This window comes from Heterodontus francisci, chromosome 10 (assembly GCF_036365525.1).
Source record: "Heterodontus francisci isolate sHetFra1 chromosome 10, sHetFra1.hap1, whole genome shotgun sequence".
Taxonomy (NCBI): domain Eukaryota; kingdom Metazoa; phylum Chordata; class Chondrichthyes; order Heterodontiformes; family Heterodontidae; genus Heterodontus; species Heterodontus francisci.
The window spans coordinates 58,215,662-58,239,072 of NC_090380.1; the positions used below are offsets into that span (position 1 = coordinate 58,215,662).

The 23,411-nt window shown below is 39.7% G+C and overlaps 1 protein-coding gene across 1 annotated transcript in view; it reads right to left on the reverse strand.

Annotated features, from left to right (window-relative positions):
• Window positions 1-11,519: 11,519 nt before the first annotated feature.
• The window catches only part of gap43 (growth associated protein 43), a 261,369-nt gene continuing 249,477 nt past the window's right edge, over window positions 11,520-23,411 (reverse strand). The window contains exon 3 of the mRNA XM_068039888.1: window positions 11,520-13,629. Coding sequence (XP_067895989.1) covers window positions 13,541-13,629 — 89 coding nt within the window. The 3' untranslated portion in view covers window positions 11,520-13,540. The remainder of the gene's footprint in view (window positions 13,630-23,411) is intronic.

Sequence of the window (23,411 nt, forward strand, 5' to 3'; positions counted from 1 at the left end):
GGCTGGTAGGTAAATTGGCCATTATAAATTGCCCCTAGTATAGGTAGGTGGTAGGGAAATATAGGGACAGTGGGGATGTGGTAGGAATATGGGATTAGTGTAGGATTCGTATAAATGGGTGGTTGATGGTCGGCACAGACTCGGTGGGCCGAAGGGCCTGTTTCAGTGCTGTATCTCTAAACTAAACTAAACTTAGGAGAGGGCGGTTTTGGGGGGTCCTGGAATCAATCCAACACCATTTTCAACAGTGCAGCAATGCAAACAGGGCTGGCAGGCCTTTAAATATGGAATCATCTGATGCCGTAATTAGCAACTCACCTCCAGCCCACACCACCTGATTGAGTGGGCCCCGTGCCTCCATTGTAAAAAATGGCTACCCGCTGTGGCGGGGTGGCCGCCCATGTGACAAACAGGAACAGCGCTCATTTCTGGGTGCATGGGCTCACTAAATTCAGCCCCGTATGTGCCTTACATGTAATAGGGACAGCATTAGGCATTACACCTTGGATTTGAAAGAGTTTGTCATGTGAGTTGCATTGTCACTAATGAAAGCAGACACTTGGTTGAAATTTTCACTATATTTTGAAATGGTTTTGATTATCGCTTGGGAAACTGTTGTGCAATTAATAGCTTCTAAGTGGACACTGTCTGCAAGCAGTGTGGTGAGCTTTCCTGACTGTACATCTTTGGTCTTACCAGGCATAAAATCAAACGAAACATACATATACAATGCTGTATATCTAAATCTAAAAATCTAAATCATGCAGCACATAGTTGTCTTGCTCATCAGTGGACTCATCACAAATATTTGTAAAAGACTCACCTGCATAATTTGAGATTTCATCTCTTCACAATGTGTAGCAAAAACCTTTGGTAGGTAGTCCTGTCGTAGTTTAATTTCACTTGGCAAGCAACCATCATTTTACACATTACGTTGACCGAATACCCGCAGCTTTGGGTGATCATGTTTTTCCAATGGTATGTTGGTGCTTGCAAAAGCATTCACAAGTTCCATTGTAACGAACTGACAATTTTCTGAGCTCTCTGTAGACTTCTTAAAAAGAGATGACATTTTTTTTTGTGTGTTTATTTTCCAGCTGTGCAATGTTGGATGCTCTCTTTCTGTTGTGATGGTTTTTGGACTCTTAAGCGGTGCAGAACTGTTGCCTGCCATGTGTGATTCAACGAAACATTGCAGCTTGTACAAAGCAGTATTCCACCATCGGCATGCAGAATTTAGCTTCCAAATTCTTTCACTTGATGTGCTGCAGTAATGATTGTGGCCACTTTTGATTTGCTCATTCTGGCATTCTCACATGTCTGCTAATACTTGAGCCTGCTACTCTCAAAACTGCACCAGAAGCTCTCCCTCATCTACCGATCAGTGAGTTGAGCCTTGTGTCAATTACTAAAACATGCGTTGTTCGCAACATGCCCAGCAATCAGCGCGGTGAACTTTGTGTCAATGAATAAAACGCGTGAAGTTCGCAAAATGGCCGATTTCACGGAGGACCCAAGATTTAACAGTAAATGATACATTTTTTACCGCTATGAATTTGGTAGGGCCCTACTACCAAGCAATTGGCAATCACCTGTCCAGCAATGAATGCAATCCTTTAATGGCCATAGTTGGAGCTCTTCAGTGTAATTGATCAAAGCCCTTCCAGTTTGTCAGTTTCACTGAAGAAGTTCCTCCCACTGTGCACTCGCCTCGGTGACTCTGGCAAGTTGCTGACAAGTCGGGAAACAGATTCCATGGCTGGGGAATCCAGGAGTCAGGGTTAAAGGACCTCATAATTGGCTTCTTAACAACCTCAACAGCTCTTAACTATCTACTCAACAGATCCAAGTGGGTTCTTTGCTTGCCTTGAATGCCGCCATGGAGAAAGCCAGAAGAGGGCAGATCGCATCTGGATCGACTCGACTTCACTTTCTGGGACTTTCCCACGCTCCCGAAACTGCCTCCAATGGTCAGAGAATGTTCTGCCTTATGATTCTATGATAAGAATAAGGAAGTCTTGCTGCAATTATATGGGGCTTTGGTGAGATCACATCTGGAGTACTGTATACAGTTTTGGGCTCCTTACGTAAGGCAGGTTATACTTGGTTTAGTGGACTGTCCTGTGAGGAGAAATTAAGTAGAATGGGCCCGATTCTCTGGAGTTTAAAAGGGGTGATTTCAACGAAACATATAAGTTTTCAAGAGGGATTTGGAAGGGTCCATGTGGAGGCGCCATTTCCCCTGGCTACAGAGTTTAGAACTGAGGGGCATAGTCTCTGGATAATAGTCATTTAGGAATGAGATAAGGAGAAATTTCTTCACTCAGAGATTTTGAATCTTTGAGGATCTACAGCTCCCTGTGGTAGAGGATTCCAGCTATTGAATATACTCAAGTTTGAGCTTCATGGGCATTAAGGGCATCATGGGATATGAGGATAGAGCAGGAAAGTGGAGTTGATGTCGATGTTCATGCATGATCTTATGGAAAGGTCGAGCAGAATCGAGTGGCCAAATGGCCTACTTCTGTTCCTCTTTCTTATGTTGTTATGTTTTTATTTACAACATTTCTCTCGGGTTTTCATGGATTGTCCACCAAACTTATGACAGATAATCCCCACAGAAAATCAAGCCCTTTGTCTTCATGTGTCCTGAGGACAATGATAAGGGCTGTTTTTGAGTTGTCATCTTTTTGGGCTGTGTCAATTTTTATAAAGCTGCAGTGCAGCTTTTGCTAGTTTTCTAGGTTCCTATGTATATAGAACCATGGAAAAGTTGCAGCACAGAAAGAGGCCATTCAACCCATCGTATCTGCGCTGGCTGAAAAACTAGCTACGAAATCTAATCCCACCTTCCAGCACCTGGTCCATAGCCTTGCAGACTACAGCACTTCAGGTGCAGGTCCAGGTACCTTTTAAATGAGTTGAGGGTTTCTGCCTCCACCACCAATCTGGGCAGTGAGTTCCAGACACCCAACACACTCTGGGTGAAACTATTTTTCCTCATGTTCCCTCTAATGCTTCTACCAATCACCTTAAATCTGTGCCCTCTGGTAATTGACCTCTTCACTAGGGGAAACAGGTCCTCCCTGTCTACTCTATCGAGGCCCCTCATAATTTTGTACACCTCAATTAAGTCACCCCCCCCAACCTCCTCTGTTCTAAGGAAAATAACCCCAGCCTATCCAATCTTTCATCATATCTGCAAATTTCAAGCCCTGGCAACATTCTTGTAAATCTTCTCTGTACTCTCTCCAGAGTAATTATGTCCTTCCTGTAATGTGGTGACCAGAACTGTATGCAATACTCCAGCTGTGGCCTAACCAGTGTTTTATACAGTTCCAGCATTATATCCTGCTTTTGTATTCTATACCTCAACCAATAAAGGAAAGCATTCTATATCCCTTCTTCACCACTTTATCTACCTGCCTTGCCACCTTCAGGGACCTGTGGACATGCACTTCAAGGTTTCTTACTTGCTCTACCCATCTCAATATCCTCCCGTTTATTGTGTATTCCCTTGCTTTGTTTGTCCTCCCCAATTGCATTACCTCACACTTCACCGGATTAAATTCCATTTGCCACTTTTCCGCAGACTAAACCAAATCATTGATATCATTTTGGAGTCTACAGCTATCCTGTTCACTGTTAACTACACGGCCAATTTTTGTGTCATCTGCACATTTCCCAATCATGCCTCCCAGATTTATGTCCAAATCAATAATATATACCATAACCAGCAAAAGACCCAATACTGAGCCCTGTGGAACACCACTGGAAACTGCTTTCCATTCGCAAAAACATCCGTCGACCATTACCCTTTGTTTCCTGTCACTGAACCAATTTTGGATCCAACTCACCACATTCCCCTGTAAGGCTTTTACCTTTCTGACCAGTTTTGCCATGTGGGACCTTGTCAAATGCCTTACTAAAATCCATGTAGACAACATCCACTGCACTACCCTCATCAATTCTCCTTGTTACTTTCTCAAAAAATTCAATTAAGTTAGTAAGACACGACCTTTCCTTAACAAATCCATGCTGACTATCCCTGATTAATCCAAGCCTTTCTAAGTGACAATTTATCCTATTTGTCAGAATTTATTTATTTATTTAGAGATTCAGCACTGAAACAGGCCCTTTGGCCCACTGAGTTTGTGCCAACCATCAATCACCCATTTACACTAATCCTACATTAATCCCATATTCCTACCACATCCCCACCTTCCCTCAATTCCCCTACCTATACTAGGGGCAATTTACAACGGCCAATTTACCTATCAACCTGCAAGTCTTTGGCTGTGGGAGGAAACCTGAGCACCCGGCAAAAACCCACACAGTCAGAGGGAGAACTTGCAAACTCTGCACAGGCAGTACCCAGAATCGAACCTGGGTCGCTGGAGCTGTGAGGCTGTGGTGCTAATCACTGCGCCACTCTTGATTGATTCTAATAATTTGCCGACCACTGAGGTCAGACTGGCTGCCCTATAATTATTTGGTCTATCCCTCACACCTTTTTTAAACAATGGTACAATGCTTGCAGACCTCCAAACCTCTGGTAGCTCGCCTGTATCTAGTGAGGATTTGAAAAATGATCCTCAGAGCATCCGTTATTTCCTCGCTGGCTTCCTTTAACAGTTTGGGATACAATCCATCTGGCTCTGGTGATTTAAAATATAATATAATACTCCAATCCCTCAAACGTGTCACAGCCTGCTAATGTGGTTCCAAATATTAATTATTTTCTGTAATGTAGGCTGCAGAGAACATGGCTTGTACGCTCATTGATGAAATTGATAACTTTCAGTTGCTTATGTCTTTATTAACTTTCCCTTAGCTGTGACATAATGAGGCATACATAATCAAGGGAAAACCATTTCCTTCAAACAAATGAGCAATAACATTCTGAATGATAATCAAAATATAATGTTTAAAAGGAATTGGCTTGGCACTATTATTTTTGGCTTGGCATTTCCATTTCTAACATTGATCTTAGTGCCTAAATTTTTTTTCCAGAATTTCAAAACTAAACTTCCTGAAGAGTTGTCCTTTAATACAACTTTATAAGTGTCTGGAAGGCTGTAGCTGACATTTATGCTGTTCTTAGGATGGCAATGTTAACCATTTCTTAATTTTCAGATGCAATGACACTTTCAGTGATTAGCACTACAATTCCTCTTCCTATTCGGAATTATCATTGGCAACCCCACAAGCACAGTGATAAGAAGCTTACATCCAACAGTTTGGGTGCCCCAGAAAGTTCCTTTGAGGGAAGCACTTTTTAAAAGCTGTATTTTAGCAGCTTTTGAGAGGTGGGAATGGTGGTACAAATGCTGATCAAACATGCTCTGTTTCTACAAAAACCATCAACTCTTCTTAAGTTTTTCCTAAAATGCATGTACAACCAACCACTGAAGAAAAAAACATTTGATTGATTTGTTCTAACAGCCTTCCGTCATGTGCTCCAACTAATTTGATTGCCTCATCTTCATAATCTTCGATTTTCTTCTGAAATGTTGACAAATTGACAGAGGCTGAAAAGCTGACTGGGAGTCTGAAACACTACCAGAATGATATTACGAAAAATGTAGGGCAAAGACATTGAGTTGTACAGTTATGAAACATTGATAGAGTCATATAGCCTTGTATATGCTTATTTTCCATTATACACAGTTTAGCTTCGTGAATCTGTTATTGCCAATACTACCATAATAAACTCCTTGGTTTTTCTCTGCAGTTCTTTGGCAGACAACAGGAAGAAAGGGTGCTTTAGGCAAAGGTTATAATGGGACTAAGTGACAAGAAGGTAATGGGCTAGATTTTAAATGCTCGCCACCGATCTTGGCAGCAAGCTTCAAAGGTGGTGGTCCGCTCATGCGCAGTAATATTAAATGCGGCAGCTTATTTAAATGAACGGGGTGGACCCCCTCCCAACCCCGACCCCCAATGATGAGGAGGGAGAGGGCGGTCCGTCCCCAGCAATGGCGTCTGCCGCCACTGTGCAGGCGCGACATCATTTTTAAAGGGCTTCAAGTCCTTCAACTTAGTTTAAATATTTTAAGATATAGCAATGTTGAATTTAAATAGAAAAATTAAATTAATGTTTCTAGCCCCTCTCCCACCCCGCCAATAACCATACAGTTCATTCCTTGCCCTCTCCCTGCCCAAAATACTTACCTCGTATACCTGACCTTCCCCCCCAAAGTTTATAAACTTTTTCCTTCAACCCCTTCCCACCATCCCCTAGACCAATCAGAATAGATTGACCACACTCCCTGCCCCTCCAGCACAGAAAAACTTTCCTGCTCCCTCCTCCCAACTGGTGTTATGCATTGGATCCCCGCGAAGCTGCGGGAGTGCCGTCCACCGGTGATAATATCGGTGCGGCACAGACGTCGGGAGTGAGACATTCATTAATTCAAGTATTTAAATAAATTTGCTTATGTAAATTCTGGTCATGTTGCCGAGAGGCCGGGGGTGGGGGCGACGCTGCCGCAAGACTTCACTGCCGCCGTCAATATAGGGCCGGGCCTTCCCGGCGTCGAGGCCCGTGGCGGGCCTCTCCCGGAGGCATTTTCCGCGCCCCCCCGCCACCACCTCCGACGGCAGGGGGGCTGTAAAATCCAGCCCAACATTTCACTGATAAATATCATACTCTCTTGTAACAGTCTAACTAACAGTCCTGTGTGCATTCTAACATATGAAGAAGTCACAGATGGAAAGGAAACGCTAAAGACTTGAGTTTTGTGAAGACTGGTGACTTTTATTTTTTTCATTCTCCCCACTGTCTCTCTTACATTTTGTGAAAAAAGGCAGGCCACATTCTGCATCAGCCATCTTAGATGCCACACCAATTACACACACTCACAAATTCAGAATATTACTGCTGAGTAAAAATAATTTACCAGTACAAAAATACCAGCAATCAAGCACTACAGAACATCACAAGGACTCAACAGCACCAAGCAAGTAGATCAGGATTGCGTAAGGCAGTGGCCAATCAAGTAGGCAGGAAGGCAATCAAAAAAATGCACTGTAAGGCTGAAAGAAATGTATGCTTCCAACTACAAACTTCGTGCTCTGAGGATGGTCAACATTTAAAACACAAAGAGTTGTACTTTGTCTGAGATTTCATGGTCATGCATGATTAACATTGGTGTTCATGATGTTCAATTGGATGTACCAAAATCAGGGCACTCGGGTTTTCATTTTATTATATTCATTAATTACAATATATTCACTGTACTCTGATTTGCATATCCTTGAAGCCTAATTGGCACCATATTGCAGTGGATTTCAAATACCAACTATTAAGGGGAAGGGTTCCAATACAATATAATCATACTGTATAATACACAATCGCAGAGACAATAGGTAAAATTGACTACATGACATATAAGGCGGCTAATGATGGCTTCCACCTGTCATTTAATTACATTAGTTCTGTCGTGTATAAGGAGGGCAACATATTGAAAAATGAACCATTGCGATTGCACTGCCAACAGGTTTTATCTGCTGGATTTTCATTTTATGGTAACATAGTTGGAAATATACATGCAGCCTTTTTAAAAACTTTTTAGCCTAAGCATCAATTAGTTCCAAGTCAAAAGTACAGCTCCAGCAAATACAACATTAGTACAATTTGAAACCTATGACCAGCATGCATAAAGAATCTGGACACTCCCTTAGCACAGTTAAAAAAGATAGTGACCGAGAGTTCTAAACTCAATTAAAACAGGCCCGCATGTGTCCCCATTTTAAAACCACCCTCCCCCAACAAGCAATTATTTTTGTTAAGCAGTCACCTGCATTCAATGGCCTGTGTCACCAATCACACTACTTTTGCCACATGTCTGGTAGCAAGTGAAGCCTTTATTAAGCAATCACATACTAATATGGTTAATGGCTGCACACTATTGTAACTGTAGTGGTCCCCTTTGCTCTGTTTTGATGAGTAAAACCTGCAAATTGCTACTTAGACTAATAGAAATATATGTGCTACAAAATACGCCCACTTCTAGTCATCTAACCATGGAAAAGATTCAGTCTTGGTGAGGATTAGGAGACCACCTGATTAAAATTGGAAGGTGGTCACTTAATAATGCAGGTTTCTTTTGTATTTAGTTCTTGCTAGCTCTGTAACTATATCATTCTAAGAAGACATTAAATGCAATAGTTTCTGGTATGGCAAAAGCTTGCGGTCTGTCCAAATGGCAAGGCATAACATGCTCACATTGATAATTAGAAGTATATTGATACAGCATTATAAAAAGTCACTTCAAGAACAATATTAAATGTTTCCTGTGATTTGTGTTCATCTTAAAAACAGTAGGTTAAAAACATCCTTTTAAATAACCATGTTGTTGCTTGGTGTGACATATGAAATCACACTGTATCAGTGTATGCATTTACTGCTTTTAGCTTTGGGCAAGAATCATTATTAAAACAGGCAGAAATTCTCGTTAATTCAATCCCCTATTAACTCCAATTAGTGAACAACAGTCTTCCACAAGCGACCTTGCAGAACTACCAAGCAAAAGGCTATTCACTTCTGATATTACAAACAATTATCCTCTCTGAGGCAGCTATAACTGAATAACAGTAAGCATTGAAAATATCCAAGTCGATGACATTATTTTGCCCAAGGAAACAATAAAGCAAATATCATCGTACTAAAAGTCTGACATGTACTGAAGTACAAGTGATTGCTTGCAGTGAAAGCTTTTGGTGGTATGAATGAAACAGATATGGTGATTTAGTGCCATCTGCCTACATGCTGAAGTACAATAAGCTTGCCATTATATCAAAAAACCTATCTGTGCTGAGATTAAGAAAGTTTTAATACTTACCTATGTCACCAAGATAAGAGAAGTAGACTGTATTGTGCCTTCAAGACCTTTCATGTGAACCTCTACATTTCTTATAGAAGATTAAATAGACAGTAACCCTTTGTTGGCCAACATAGACTTTTTTTCCAGAGGGCTCATAGCATTTTAATATACGTGGTTCAAAATGGTGACAAGTACTGCATGAAACAATCATCATGTTTAGTTATAGGTGTAATAACCTATTATAGAAAAGTGGAACTGTTTCAAAAAGTTTGACAATATGTTGAAAGTGACAGGCTAGGTATGCCAGAAGAGGATACTAGCTTTGCAACTGGACAATATGGCAATAGTTTTGGTTGTATTCATGGCACGTGATTACAGTCAATATAGAGGACACTGACTATTAGAGAATTATCTATGTTCAAGTTTGCTTAAATTAAAGAATGGACCAGTAACAAAAATGAATTTTACAACTTATTGTTGTCAAAACATATGAAAAACATGTAACAAACAAGAAAACCAACTACTATGTCAGATAGTAACTATTGGTTGCCAATGTGCATCATAGACAATATATGATTCCAGAGTGTGATGATAAAGTCACTAACTGTTTAATAATGTTTAAGCCAAATGACCTTTATTCAAGGAGAAATTGGATGAAGCCATTTTTTCAGCTTTTCAATGTTCCAATTAAGTGTCAAGATTTTTTATTACTGATTAGGATAAGAATTTACCTTTGTTTTTTTTATAATGCACTTTTACTAAAATGTGATGTTACCTTGCTTTATTTTCTTACAGTCCCAATAAAAAAAGGAGGTTGAAGATCACAGTACAAAGTTCAAGACAGAACATTTAACCCATTTCTTAGTGGAGTCCACCAAGTAATTTTAATCAACTGTACTTCCAGTCAGTGTTACTGTGAGCTACATTTACCTGTATAATCAACACTGACACAAAAACAATCACTTTATTTTCAATTAGTTTTCAATTTTATGTAATATTTTGTGAAGTCCTTTGAAGATGTTATTATCTCTGTCCCATAGTTTACAAAGTCAAAAATATATTGGCATTTTTTGTGCTTAATAGAAGAACTTAACATCTGCTCATTACTGAACAAATCCATCTTGTGCAATGAGGTTTTTTTTTGCTTAAGTTGTACTGAACTGTAAGTGAATAAATATGGTCCTATGTATATCTGAAACAAATAAATTAAATCCTTTAGCTGTCAATTGCCAGTTAAAAACCTAGGCATAAAGATAATAGACACAGCTTTGCAGGAATTGCTTCACTATCCTTTGGTGTTCTCCAAAGAAGGAACACTTCTTGTATTAAAGAATCTAATCAACAAGAATTTGCTTTAGAACTTCACACTTGACAAGAGCATTTGTGACTAGTGTTCAGTTTGTCACCTTCCAATTAAGTGGACTTAGCATTATTGGTGAGCAAAAAAAAAATGCCAATTTAGTTACATTTTCAGGCAATGGCTTAGCTTGAAGTAAAAATTAGGATATGTTTTAATAATTTTTTTTGCACTGATGTCTCCAACCAATAGAAATAACAAGCATATTATTTCTCAATTGCCTTTAAATAAGTTGTGCTTTGACTTTCCTTTTAAATTCATTAAGTTAAAATCACAGTAACCAAACAAGTGTGAACTATTGTTATTTTTCACCAAAATAAGGTTCACAATTTCCGGAAAGTATTCTATCTGAACTGAATGACGTTTTGCTGTTATTAAATGGTGGTATATAGGGCAGAATTTAAAATGGTCTGCTAGTTCCTGCCTATTTTAGTACATAAAGAATTTAAATTTCTCTCTATTTGATACTAATATACTGATCTGTAATAGTTTTGCATTAAGATGAGGGGTTATCAAAATCCAGATTTTCACAATGAAGATTGGTCATTGAGTAACAAACTGAATGTCTTATTCAGCAAACTCTTTGTTTAATGTTTATGCATTTTGAAATGGAAGTAGGAAAAGCACTCATTTTATAATTTGTATTGAAGTACATTTTTTAATATAGTAAATTGTGACGGTGAATCGGTAACTTTTTCTGACACACTTTGCCACAGTTTGAAATTTCAGTGGTAGCAGCTGTCAGAGAATGGCACACATGAGATTGGGCTTACTTCAGTGAAGTGGAAAGGCACATTATAAAAAGATGCTCATTTAGCTTACAACTTCATTATTTGAGACAATATTTAGATCACCAATTACTTCTACACACAAGAAGTTTCAACCAAGAGCAACCATTTCTTCAGAAGCTGCTCACATTAGCTACCTTCGTTTTTGTTTAACCTGTTACGATGCACTTAATTGTCTTTACATTTTTAAAGTGAAACTACAGCCAAATTGATGTTGCGGTTGCATTCACAATTGCATAGTAAGGTCCAAGTGAAGGTATTGCAGAAAAAATGTAGCTTTTGGTAAACTAATTGAACTTGAAGTTAACTTTCAATTGGGAAAACAATTTTTTCCTGAATAGAATTAATATGTATTAATTAAAATGCTTTGCAATGTAATGTAACAGATCAAATGCTTAGGAACTCTGAATTATTTAGTTTTAATAACTTCTGTAAGTTCATTTGTTTTGCTTATCTATTTAATGTAGAACTTTTGACTCTCCAATATCACTTTACTTTTCAATACCAAGTTATTGGTATAAATGAAAGTGAAAGAAACTACTGAAGGACAACTTTTAGTTAGTGGGAAGAATATAATACATGTGTATAAACAATGACGTTCTGTCATGTGATGTGCATCACTGCTTCAGTACATTTTCCCAACATGTTACAGCTATTAACACAACCCTTTATTAAAGTGAACCTATATAGTTAACTATTGAGGCGTTCTATCAGCGTAAGTGTAACATTCTGTTTTCAAATTGTTGTCAGCAATTCTCGTTGCTGAACAAAATTATGCCAAAAGATTTGTGGACAGTAGTGCACACTAAATTTGAAGACGAAGTGCAAAAATTCAGTATGAGAGAGCTGTGAAGGAAGGTTGTAACTATATCTCCATAATGTAATGAATACTATTACAAGTTTTACAATAAATATTATAGTGGAACCATCCACTAGTTCATTCTTCCCAACAACCCTGCCAGACAGCTGATGGTCAAATATATAAATGTCTCTAAGTACTGGTGGCTTGAGAGATAATGAAGGGTAATGGTTGGTCAAACAAAATGGATTGACTTGTGACTAGCTTTCTCTTAGGCCTTGCATTGACTTCTTACAGTTTCCTCTAGATGGGCAAACTTCACTCATCAAGTAGTTGTATTGTCTTTAAAGTGAAGGCCAGCCTCTCACTCTCTCTTTGCCCATTGTCCAGATCAGTGCTCCTGTTAATTCTTTCATACATGCTGCATGGCATGATGGATGCATCTTTGGAATGGTGTGAGGATCTGAAGTTAAGGCAACAATGTGAATCAGTTTCCTCGCAATATTTTACTAGCACTGTTGTTAGTAAAATACACATTTTCTCTTCTGGAATGTGTAGTAAATTGAAGAGCTGGACTATCTGGAATTGGAAGCCTATTTAGGGATCACATGAGTTCTTATGGCAGAGAACAGTACTTTTATGCATTTATGGCCTCATTGATACTTGAATTCAAGAATCTCACAATAGGATTCAGTGCTTTTTAAGTGTGAATCACAATAAGTAAATGAAATGCGCTACTCTGGAGTCACATGCAGTTTGACTGGTGTTTGATGCACATAGGCAGTAAGTATACATAAAGTAAGGTACAAGCCATGCAAAAATCCTAAAGTACGTTAATCACAACAATGTATAATCGTCAGATTGCCCAATGTACTTGAATTCTGTCCTGTCCTGTTAGCTGCCATTTTTTCCTATTATTTTGTCTGTTCCCATAAAATCTCACAGGACCTTTAATTTTTGTATGGGGATTTCTCTTCTTAAATATAAATGGGAGGAATTGTAGTTTTTGCTATTAACATACAGAATATTGTTTTTCCAATTCACAGCTAAATAGGGAAGCCCAACTATGGAGATTTTCTAATGAACTGACAAAAGGATTGCCGCTAAATGAAGGGCAGCGAAGAAAACACCACAGAAAGAGGAATATATAAGTCAGTTGGTCACAAATTTTTATAGCTGCAGACTATTGTTGGTTAGCAATTAAATGATCAATGCATTCCTCTCCCTAATGCATCATGTAATTCTGCCAAAGATCATGCAACAAACATATGTCATCAGCACAATTCTGTATAAGGTTATGAGGCAGTGCCATCAAATATACATGAATCATTGGATAAACTAAAATAAGGCTTAATGAGTTAGATTGGAATTAAATATTAGTTATTTGAATCAATTAAATGGAGATTCTATTTAAGATAAATAACAACCCCAAAGTTGGGGTCACAATGAGGCCTTACCCACCAACAATTGGCACTTTGCTTTATTCTCAAAACAAATGAATATTCATTCCCATCACATTTAAAGGATACCATTTTCACTTACATTTTTACTTCTTAAAATAACATTGCATACAGTGAAACAGAGAGCCAGAGAAATTTTGTACAGTGCAAGAATTCCAAATGATGGTCATCAAACTGCCAGAACAACACCAAGAACATTTAAATTAAGCCACATTGTTTGACTGGAAAACTTTCCCGCCTTTAGCCATATGGGGAATGGTCCACACATCAAAGGGGAGAGAGTAGCTGGGGTTGGGGACCTTGTATCTTCAGGCATTTTCCTCAGTGGCCTTCTTTTCATCACCTTTAACTTCTTCGTTTTGGGCACTTTCAGAGGGTTTACTTTCATCTGCAGAATCTGAAAAAAGACATATTTATTATGATGGAAACATATCACTGATAACTAAAAAATTTTAAGTATACAACTATTATTATTATTCACAATGAGCAAAATTCTATGGTCTATTTTCATGAATATCAAAACCATAGATTCACTGTAGTATACTTGTTTCAAAAATATAAATTAATACTTGCAGGTAAATGTTGAATTCATTTGAGTGCATGTGTGAAGTTATTTAAAATAAACAGAACAGCAATAGTGAAACGAATGTTCTACAAACATTTTAAGTTTTGTTCTCTAAAACTGGCAACATTAATTGCTAGACTATAAACTTTCTGCAGCTAAACATTAAGAAGACTAAAGCCATATTTTTCCATTCCCCTCACAAATTCCATTTTCTTGCCGCCAACTCCAACCCCTCATTGCCTACTTTTCATACTGTATCCAGTCTTGGAGTCCTGTTCAACACCGAGCTGAGTTTCCAACTACCATATCCCCTCTATCACAATAACGCTTTGTTGCTTCTTGTGGAACATTACCCACAGATCAGCCACTGAAATCCTCATCCAGGCTTTTGTCACCTTCCAATTATTTTGTCAATTATTCCAATGCTCTCCTGGCTGGCCTCCCATCTTAACCCTTCATAAACTTCAGCTCATCTAAAACTCTGCTGCCTGTATTCTATGCTGAACCAAGTGCAAATCACCAATCACCCAAATGCTCCCAGCCCTCCAATGTCTCAGCTATAACATTCTGTCCATAAATCCCTCTGTGGTTTCATCCTTCTACATCTCTGTAACCTCCTTCAGTCATACATTCCTCTCTAAACTCTCCATTCCATTGACAATGGCCTCTTGTGCATCACTCCGTTCATTTGTCCTGCCAGCGGCAGTCATACTTTAGGTGCTAGTCTCTGGAATGCAGTTTAGGATGTTTCTCTGTGTTAAGACAATATATAAATAAATGCACATCGCTATTGTTGTAGAACACCAAAATGGCCCGAATCAAACCATGGTGAAAATACCTCCTCATTCTTCTTGATCCCTTTGCAGCTTTTACCATGACTGATTGAACCATTCGCCTTCAATACTTCTCCTTTGCTGTCCAGCTGAGTGGGAGTACCCTCAAATCTATTCAATCATTGCCAGAGAATCTTCTGCAATGGCTTCTCTTCCTGCTCCTATACCATTACCTCTGGAATACCCCAAGGAACAATCCTTGGCCCCTTCCTATTTCTCATCTACATGCTGCCTCTTGGTAACATCATTCAAAAATACAATGTTAGGTTTCCACAGATAAGCTGATGACACCCAAAGTTACCTAACCATCACCTCTCATTCCCTCCACTACCTTTGTGTTGCCACACTGCTTGTCCAACGTCTAATACAGGATGTGCAGAAATTTCTTCCAATTAAACACTGGGAAGACCAAAGTCATTATCGTTGGCCCCTACCACAAACTCTTTTCCTTAGCCATCAATTCCATGCCCCTTCCTGGCCACTGTCTCGGGATGAACCAGTGTGTTCACATCTTAACGTCCTATTTGACTTTCACTTCTATCGTATTACCTGTCTCTGCCCAGCCTCAACCCATCTGCTGCTGAAACCCTGTTACGACTGTGGATGGACGAGTGCACTCTCTTTCTCTAGTTCCACTTCTCCATGAGTCACAACATGTATTTAAATGTTTTACCCAGTTACCTGGACAGCCAATTATATAGTTTATCTATGCTATTTTCAGAATAAAAATCAGCCAATCAGGTTTTTTAAAAATAAACAACAAATTATTAATTTATTATAAAACAAGACTTATTGAATAAAGATGCAAAGTTTATTAGCACACAGGTTGAAATATGAAAGTATAAATATATTCCCTTCTAAATAACACAACACACACACACACACCGGTTTCTCCGTCTCTGTCTCTGACGCATCTGCTTTGATGATGCTACCTTCCACGACAGTGCTTCTGATATGTCTTCCTTTTTCTTCAACTGAGGATTCCCCCCAACTGGGGTTGACAAGGCCCTCAACCATGTCCGGCCCATTTCCCGCACCTCTACCCTCACCCCTTCCCCTCCCTCCCAGAACAGGGTTCCCCTTGTCCTCACTTTCCACCCCACCAGCCTCCAGATTGAAAGGATCATCCTCCGCCACTTCCGCCACATCCAGCATGATGCCACTACCAAATGCATCTTCCCCTCCCTTCCCCTATCAGCATTCTGAAGGGATCGTTCCCTCCGCGACACCCTCGTCCACTCCTCCATTACCCCCACCACCTCGTCCCCTTCCCACGGCACCTACCCCTGCAATCGCAGGAGGTGTAATACCTGCCAATGTACCTCCTCTCTCCTCACTATCCAAGGCCCCAAACACTCTTTTCAGGTGAAGCAGCGATTTACTTGTACTTCTTTCAATGTAGTATACGGTATTCGCTGCTCACAATGTGGTCGCCTCTACATTGGGGAGACTAAATGCAGATTGGGTGATCGCTTTGTGGAACACATCCTCTCAGTCTGTAAGCATGACCCCGAGCTTCTGGTTGCTTGCCATTTCAACACTCCCCCCTGCTCTCATGCTCACATCTCTGTCCTGGGATTGCTGCAGAGTTCCAGCGAACATCAACACAAGCTCGAGGAACAGCATCTCATTTACCGATTAGGCACACTACAGCCTGCCGGACTGAACATTGAGTTCAATAATTTCATAGCATGACGGGCCCCCCTTTTTATGTTGAGATATTTTTTTTTTCTTTGATTATTTTATTTTAGTTGTTTGTTTAGATTGTTTCTACTGTGCCTACCCACTGTTTCTGTTTTTATCAAATTGTTTTAATGTTTGTGCTTGGAGTGCTTTGTGCTTTACAGTCAATTCACACCCTCTCTGTACTAACGCTTTGTCTTTCAGCACACCATTAACATACCGTTTGCCTTTGTTCCATGACCTTTTGGTCAGTTATTCTTTGTGAACTTGTCCTATTAATGCCATCTCTTTTGTTATCTCTTGCCCCCTCCCCCCCCCCCCACTTTACTTGCTTAAAACCTTTTACATTTCTAATATTTGCCAGTTCTGATGAAGGGTCGCTGACCTGAAACATTAACTCTGCATCTCTCTCCACAGATGCTGCCAGACCTGCTGAGTATTTCCAGTATTACTTGTTTTTATTTCAGATTTCTAGCATCTGCGGTATTTTGCTTTTATATAAATAAGGAAGCTTTCTTTGCAGAGATCATCTTTACGAGAAAACAAAAGTAAACTTTGGCCAAGTACATGTTAACTATTGAAGGAAAAGGATAAGATATGGAACGTTCCAGCTAGTCTGGCATCCGGATACACATAGACGGGTGTCACTAGACACATGCAATTGTCACTGGGATCTTTTCAGAAACTGGTCGTTCAGGAGATGTCAAGAAAAACTCTTCCAGAAGCCTCTCAGGAGAATTTAAAAAAAATTTTAAATTTATTTTTTTTTTAGAAATGCTGCATCAGTTCTCACACTGGATTCTCAGGGTTTCTCAAAGAGGTGGAACAGGATGAGCTGGTAGCCTCTCTTGCTTAGCAGGCTTACACCCCAACTGAATGCCAAAAAATATCCAAAAATGAAACCAACTTTTGACTACAATAAATCTAGACATGTCACTTCTCTGTAAACAACTCTGATAGTCAGCAAGGCTCCTGCTGTTTATTTAGCATAAGACATGTGACTTCCAGTAAGTGTTTGTTTTTAAACAAAGTCCCTGGTGTCCTTCCAGTGACCCTTTAAAAAAAATCAAGTCCAGCATCTCCTCAAATTTTCTCCACAGTCTTTTTCACACAAGTCCTCAAAAAATATTAACAATGGAAGCACGTTCACGACAACCCTCATTTAAGCTTTTGTTAAATCCAGACTTAGATTTTCCAATGCTGTATTGGCCAGCTCCCACCTTCTACCCTCTGTAAACTTGAGTTCATCCAAAACAACTACTGCCCATATCCTAACCTACACCAAGGTCCGCTCACCCATCACCTATGCTTGTTGATCTACCTTCAATCCCTGAATTCCTTGATTTTAAAATTCTCACCATTTCAAATCCCTACTTATCTCTAGAATCTCCTCCAGCCTTACAACCCTCCCAGAATGTTGGCTTCTTGCACATCTGTCATTTCCTTCACCCCACCACTGGCAGCCATGTCTTCAGCCATCTAGGCTTTAAGCTGTAGAATTTCTTCCCTGAACATTTTCACCCTCTCTCCTCCTTTAAGATGCTTCTTAAAACTTATCTATCTGACCAAGCTTTTGTTTAATTGTCCTAATATCTCCATATTTTGTTCAGTGTCAATATTTTAATGTTGTCGGAGTTGAGAGTATCTTGAACATGCTTAACTTAGTATACATTGAGAACAAAATCTCCATATCCTGTCTAATTTATAAATCAACCAACTACCGTGGCCTATTCAGCATCTCTCCTCCTAACTGTCATTTTGAAATTGTATGAAATTAAGTATGGCAATCTCCATATTTTGTCACAACAGTTTAAATCTTAAATTATCTGCAATCAGAAGACAATAAAGTATTAATAGTTCATTAATTGTAAAGTGTAAAAAGAAAAATGAAACACCTTTGAAACTCCCTTGGAGTTATGATTTGGAATATGATTAAATTTATCACACAACATACATAAAATAAATAAATTACTGCAGTCTCTTAATTCAAAATTGTTTAATTTGAATTATCTGTTAATTCAAATTGAAATCGTAAAATGCCTCCTGTGCCATATTATTTAAATTACTTAATTTAAACTATGGGATAATGCAAATTTTATTGAACAAAAGGTGAATTCAAATTAACAAAAGTAGATTGTAATTCCACTCTCAAAGTTGGGTAGGCAATTGAAGTCCCTCACTCTATGCTATCCTTTATGTAATATATATTGGGGTAGAGTTTCTGCCTCTTTCAGCTGGGTTTGTGCACAGATTCCAGAGCAATCGGCCAAAACAGCTCAAAAGATTAAAGATTTTTAAATGTAAGTAAGTTATGCCCAAAGCCACTTGTGTCATGTTTTCCTCAATCTTTTATACTGGTGCAATATTCCCAAATCAAGCCCTGCCCACAAAAATGGTCATGCCAGGTCACCGCGTGCGTTTCCGCCGGGTGCTCCGGTTTCCTCCCACAGCCAAAGACTTGCAGGTTGATAGGTAAATTGGCCATTGTAAATTGCCCCTAGTGTAGGTAGGTGGTAGGAGAATTGTAGGGATGTGGTAGGGAATATGGGATTAATGTAGGATTAGTATAAATGGGTGGTTGATGGTCGGCACAGACTTGGTGGGCCAAAGGGCCTGTTTCAGTGCCGAATCTCAAAATATATTTTTTTTAAATTACAAGATTCCACTGCGCTGCTTAGGGAAGGCCCTTCAGATTGTGCTCAACTTCTTAGCCGTGCAGACACGAGTATACACGTATTAAAAGCTTTATCATATCAAAAGATATTTAATTAACAAAGAAAATGACTAACACACTCCGATGAAACTATTAAATTGTTCAGTATAGTTGTTTTTAAGCCACATTCAGTGATTTAAAATTGTGTTGCTCACAGGTGAAGGACTGGACGCCTTTATTAAAAATGTTTATTTTAGCTGACCGATCTTTCGTCAAATTGCACCAGAATACCACTCTTGCATCTGTCAAGGAATACTTTTAACGGAAAGAAGCAAAAAAGAAATAATAATGTTTTGTTACTCTGCCTGATTGTGATGGTTCATGGAAAATTTTATGTTTGTGATTTTGCAAATTAATTTTAGTGGAAATGTGAAGTTAACCCAAGCAGCACAAAATCAAGTGCACCTTCCCAATTGTGCCCAAAGTGGAGGCTCTATCCCATTTTGGTTATTTCTCACTATTCAACTATTCATTAACATTCAACAAATTTGCTTTGTTTTTTTCTGTCGCAATTTACACTTTGTGTGGATGAGGTTGGGGCATCTACACTATTTAAAGCACAACTGGGATGCCCATCTCTCAAGTGGAAAGACACTGCGGTGCCTCGACGCAATGCGATTCTGCTGTTTAAAAAGAGAGAGTTGTTTCAAAAAAGGCCAGTTTCTGGACGGCAATCAATTGTACTGTGATCCACTGCATTTGGAAAACTAGCCTTTGAAAGGTTGAATACTGCCCTGATGTTCTTAGCGATGTTACCTGTCAGGGAAGCTTAAGGTCCCTTGCAGCTAGCATTCAGCGGGTGCTAATGGTGAGAAATATGTCATCCAATGTAATTCCTTTAATTGTAGGGCATCATATGCTTACCCTTATGTGGACAGATGTAGCGACGGGAAACAGCGAGAGCGGAGCGGGGGAATAAAGAGCCCAGGAGAGAGCGAGACTTCACTTCCAGAGCGGGGGAAACAGCGAGAGCAGAGCGGGGGATAAAGAGCCCAGGAGAGAGCGAGACTTCACTTCCAGAGCAGTGGAAAACAGCAAGAGTGGAGCAGGGAATAAAGAGCTAAGCAGTCTGCAGCTTCAGAGCTCACAGGGAAGCAGGCAGGTGAATAATTCCTATTAATCTTATCTAAACGAGGGAATTTCAATCAGGATAAGTAGAACATCAATAAAAATAATAAGACTATAAGCACAAGCTGGACGAGAGGCATTAGTTAAAATTCAATTAAGAAATTAATTTAAAAAACAAAGATGGCAGAGCAGCAATGTGTTGCAGCTGCTGTATGTGGGATTGAACAGTCGAGAAACAGTGGCAGAATTTTATGGGGCCTTCAAAAGCAGGCTGAGCGGCGAGGGGGCAGGAAAATGGTGAGGGAGGATGAGAGGGTGGTGTGCCCATTGCCTTTCCGCCCCCATGACATTTGTCAGTGGTGGGAAAGGTGGAGGACAGCCTTCCTGCCCAGAAGCCAATTGTACCACTTAAGTGGCCAATTAAGGGCCTTTTCCCATTGTTGTTGGCATTTTACTAGCGGCGGATGGATCCTCTGCCAGGTGGGGCGACCACCTGGTGAACCCTGGTGGCCTCCATGCAGGCTCGTTGGGGGGGGGCACTCTGTGACCCTTAGAGGGGCCCCCTGGTGGCAATGGCCACCCCCACAGCAACACCACCCCAGCTTTCCTGTCCATCATCAGGGCTACTGTCCCCCCGACAAATCCAGCCCAGTCTGTGCTAAATTTGTATCACAGCTAAGAGAGTGACGGAGGTTCTACCTTTGGGCTCAGGGTCCTTGAGTTAAGATAGAGAAATTCAGCCAGGATTCCCAATCCTGATCATTACAGAATGGATCCCAGGTAATTGGGTTTGGTTGTAAGGCCTCCCCACTCCCCTTCGTTGAATAACCTGCCAATTTTCCTTGTCAACGCTCACACATGAATAATAGCCACTGGAGTGAAGGATGTAACTGATGTTTATATATCCATACGCGAGGAAGGAGTGAACAGCAGAGGAGAGAGAGGGGGGAGAAAATTGGCATTTATAAAAAGTAGATATGTTGTGCAAACACCGCAAACAGTCTCATGGAACATCCCAACAGACCAGTGATAGCACATTCGGTCGCAGGGTTACTTTTACACCATTAATGAGAATAGCTGATGCAGGGGGTGATATTCTTGTGTGGTTGAAATAAAGTTTCATTGTCAGAGGTGCGACTGGAACCTCTGCAATGAAAATGTTTCCAGGCAGTATGCTAATTACAGCAAAAGAAACAATTGTCCTTTTGACATCAAATGATAAAATCTAAAGCTTCTTGGTCAGATATAGCATTTTAATACTCCTTAGAGGCTTAAATGTCTGTAACCAAAAAGGTGCATAGCTATGTACTCGCTATTTACTCTCTGTTTGCTAATGTACCAAGAACTAGAGGACTGAAATTAGGCTGCATATATATTTTGTGCAGAATCTAATCTAAGGGGAATTTATTCAGCAGGAAACGCACGTGAGGATTAATTATATTTTCAGCAAACCTCAGCATAAGAGGTGACAGAGAGATGGATTACATAAATGGTATTTCACAGGAACTGCAACACTGGGCAACCAATCACAGCAGAAATGTTAGAAAAAGGTATTTGAGACTTAAGAGGACCTATAACAGTAAGTAAAACTTGGGGGAAAATGACACGCAATAAATTGTTGAGAACCTTTACTCTGCCACAATAAAATTTTATTATGTTTCATATATCTGTACTTTAATTAGTTTGGTGATTTACTTTGATTAATATTATAAGCAATATTAGGAGAATTAGACCAGCAAGCAGCTACCCATTGGGATATTATACAGCATAGATTATGCAGGAACCTGAATAATGACAATCATACATAATTTATCAAAGTTACCGCAGTCTCCTTATTAAAATGCTGTCTTCACAAGCCGTATAAATGAATGCTTATAGCAAGGTATTTGATATAAAGAAGGAAGTTAATATGGTTTCTTATTTAGGAGCCACATGCAATGTGCCTCATTTGCATGGTGTATGGTTAGAGTTTCTGAACATCTGCCTATCTAAAAGATTTGCATCTGGTATGTGTCTGATACATCTGTTGAGTGCGAACCATGCTTATTTGATCAAATTTCACATTTGTTAAAAAGCAACCGTTAAGTATTAAAAAAAACCTGTTAACACTCACATGTACTCTGCTCACTTTCAAAACAAATCTTATTCCTAAAAAATGGAAACAATCCCATCTCTCAAATAATAAAGGTCAAAGTTTCTCGGAGTGGCCACTTTAGTTCTTCATCCATCCCTAAAAAAAACACTTGTAACATAGGTTCTCATCATCTTTCATTCATAAACAAATAATTCTTTGTTCCGAACAAACTAAATTGTCAGGGGGATGGGAAACTGAGAGGGAGCTCAGATTGGAGGGAAGCAAAACAGGTAACTTGTCAGGGGTGTGGGAAGCAGGAGCAAGTATCAGAGAGAAATACCAAGGTGCACAGAATACTGGGGGAGATAGATAGCACGAGAGTAGGGAATATTAAGTTATTAGGTGGGGTCAGAGTAAGGGAGAAAGTAATAAAGTCTGAATCAGGGTTAATGTGCATGTATGTGAATGCACGGAGGGTGGTTAATAAGACTGGTGAGGAACAGGCGCAAATTGCCATGTGGAAATATGGTGTTGTGGCTATAACAGAGACATGGCTCAAAGAAGGTCAGGGCTGGGTGTTAAATATTCCTGGATACAAGGTGTACAGGAAAGATAGGAAAGGGAAAAAAAGAGGAGGGGTGGTGGCATTGATTAAGGAGAGCATTGCAGTGCTGGAGAAAATGGATGTGCCAGAGGGGTCGAGGACAGAATCAATTTGGCTAGAGCTAAAGAACAAAAAGGTGTGGTTACATTGCTCAGTGGGAAAGGCGTGGAGGAACAAATTTTCAAAGAAATTACAGAGAGGTGCAAAAATTATACAGTAGTTATAATTGGGGACTTTAATTATCGAAACATAGACCAGGATAATACTAGTGTAAAGTGCAATTCGGCACAAGAGTTCCTAGAGTGTGTTCAGGAAAATTTTCTACAACAGTATGTTGCTAGTCCAACAAAAAAGGAGGCACTGCTAGACCTGGTTCTTGGGAATGAGGTGGGCCAAGTGGATCAAGTATCAGTAGGAGAGCATTTAGGGGATAATGATCATTGTATCATAAGGTTTAGGCTGACTATGGAAAAGGACAAAGAGCAATCCAGGGTAAGAATAGTTAACTGGGGGAAGGCCAACTTCAATGGGGTAAGAATGGAGCTGAGGCAAATAAATTGGAGTCAAAAGCTGGCAGGAAAACCGGTAGATGAACAATGGGCTACCTTTAAAGAAGAGATAGTTCAGGCACCGTCAAGG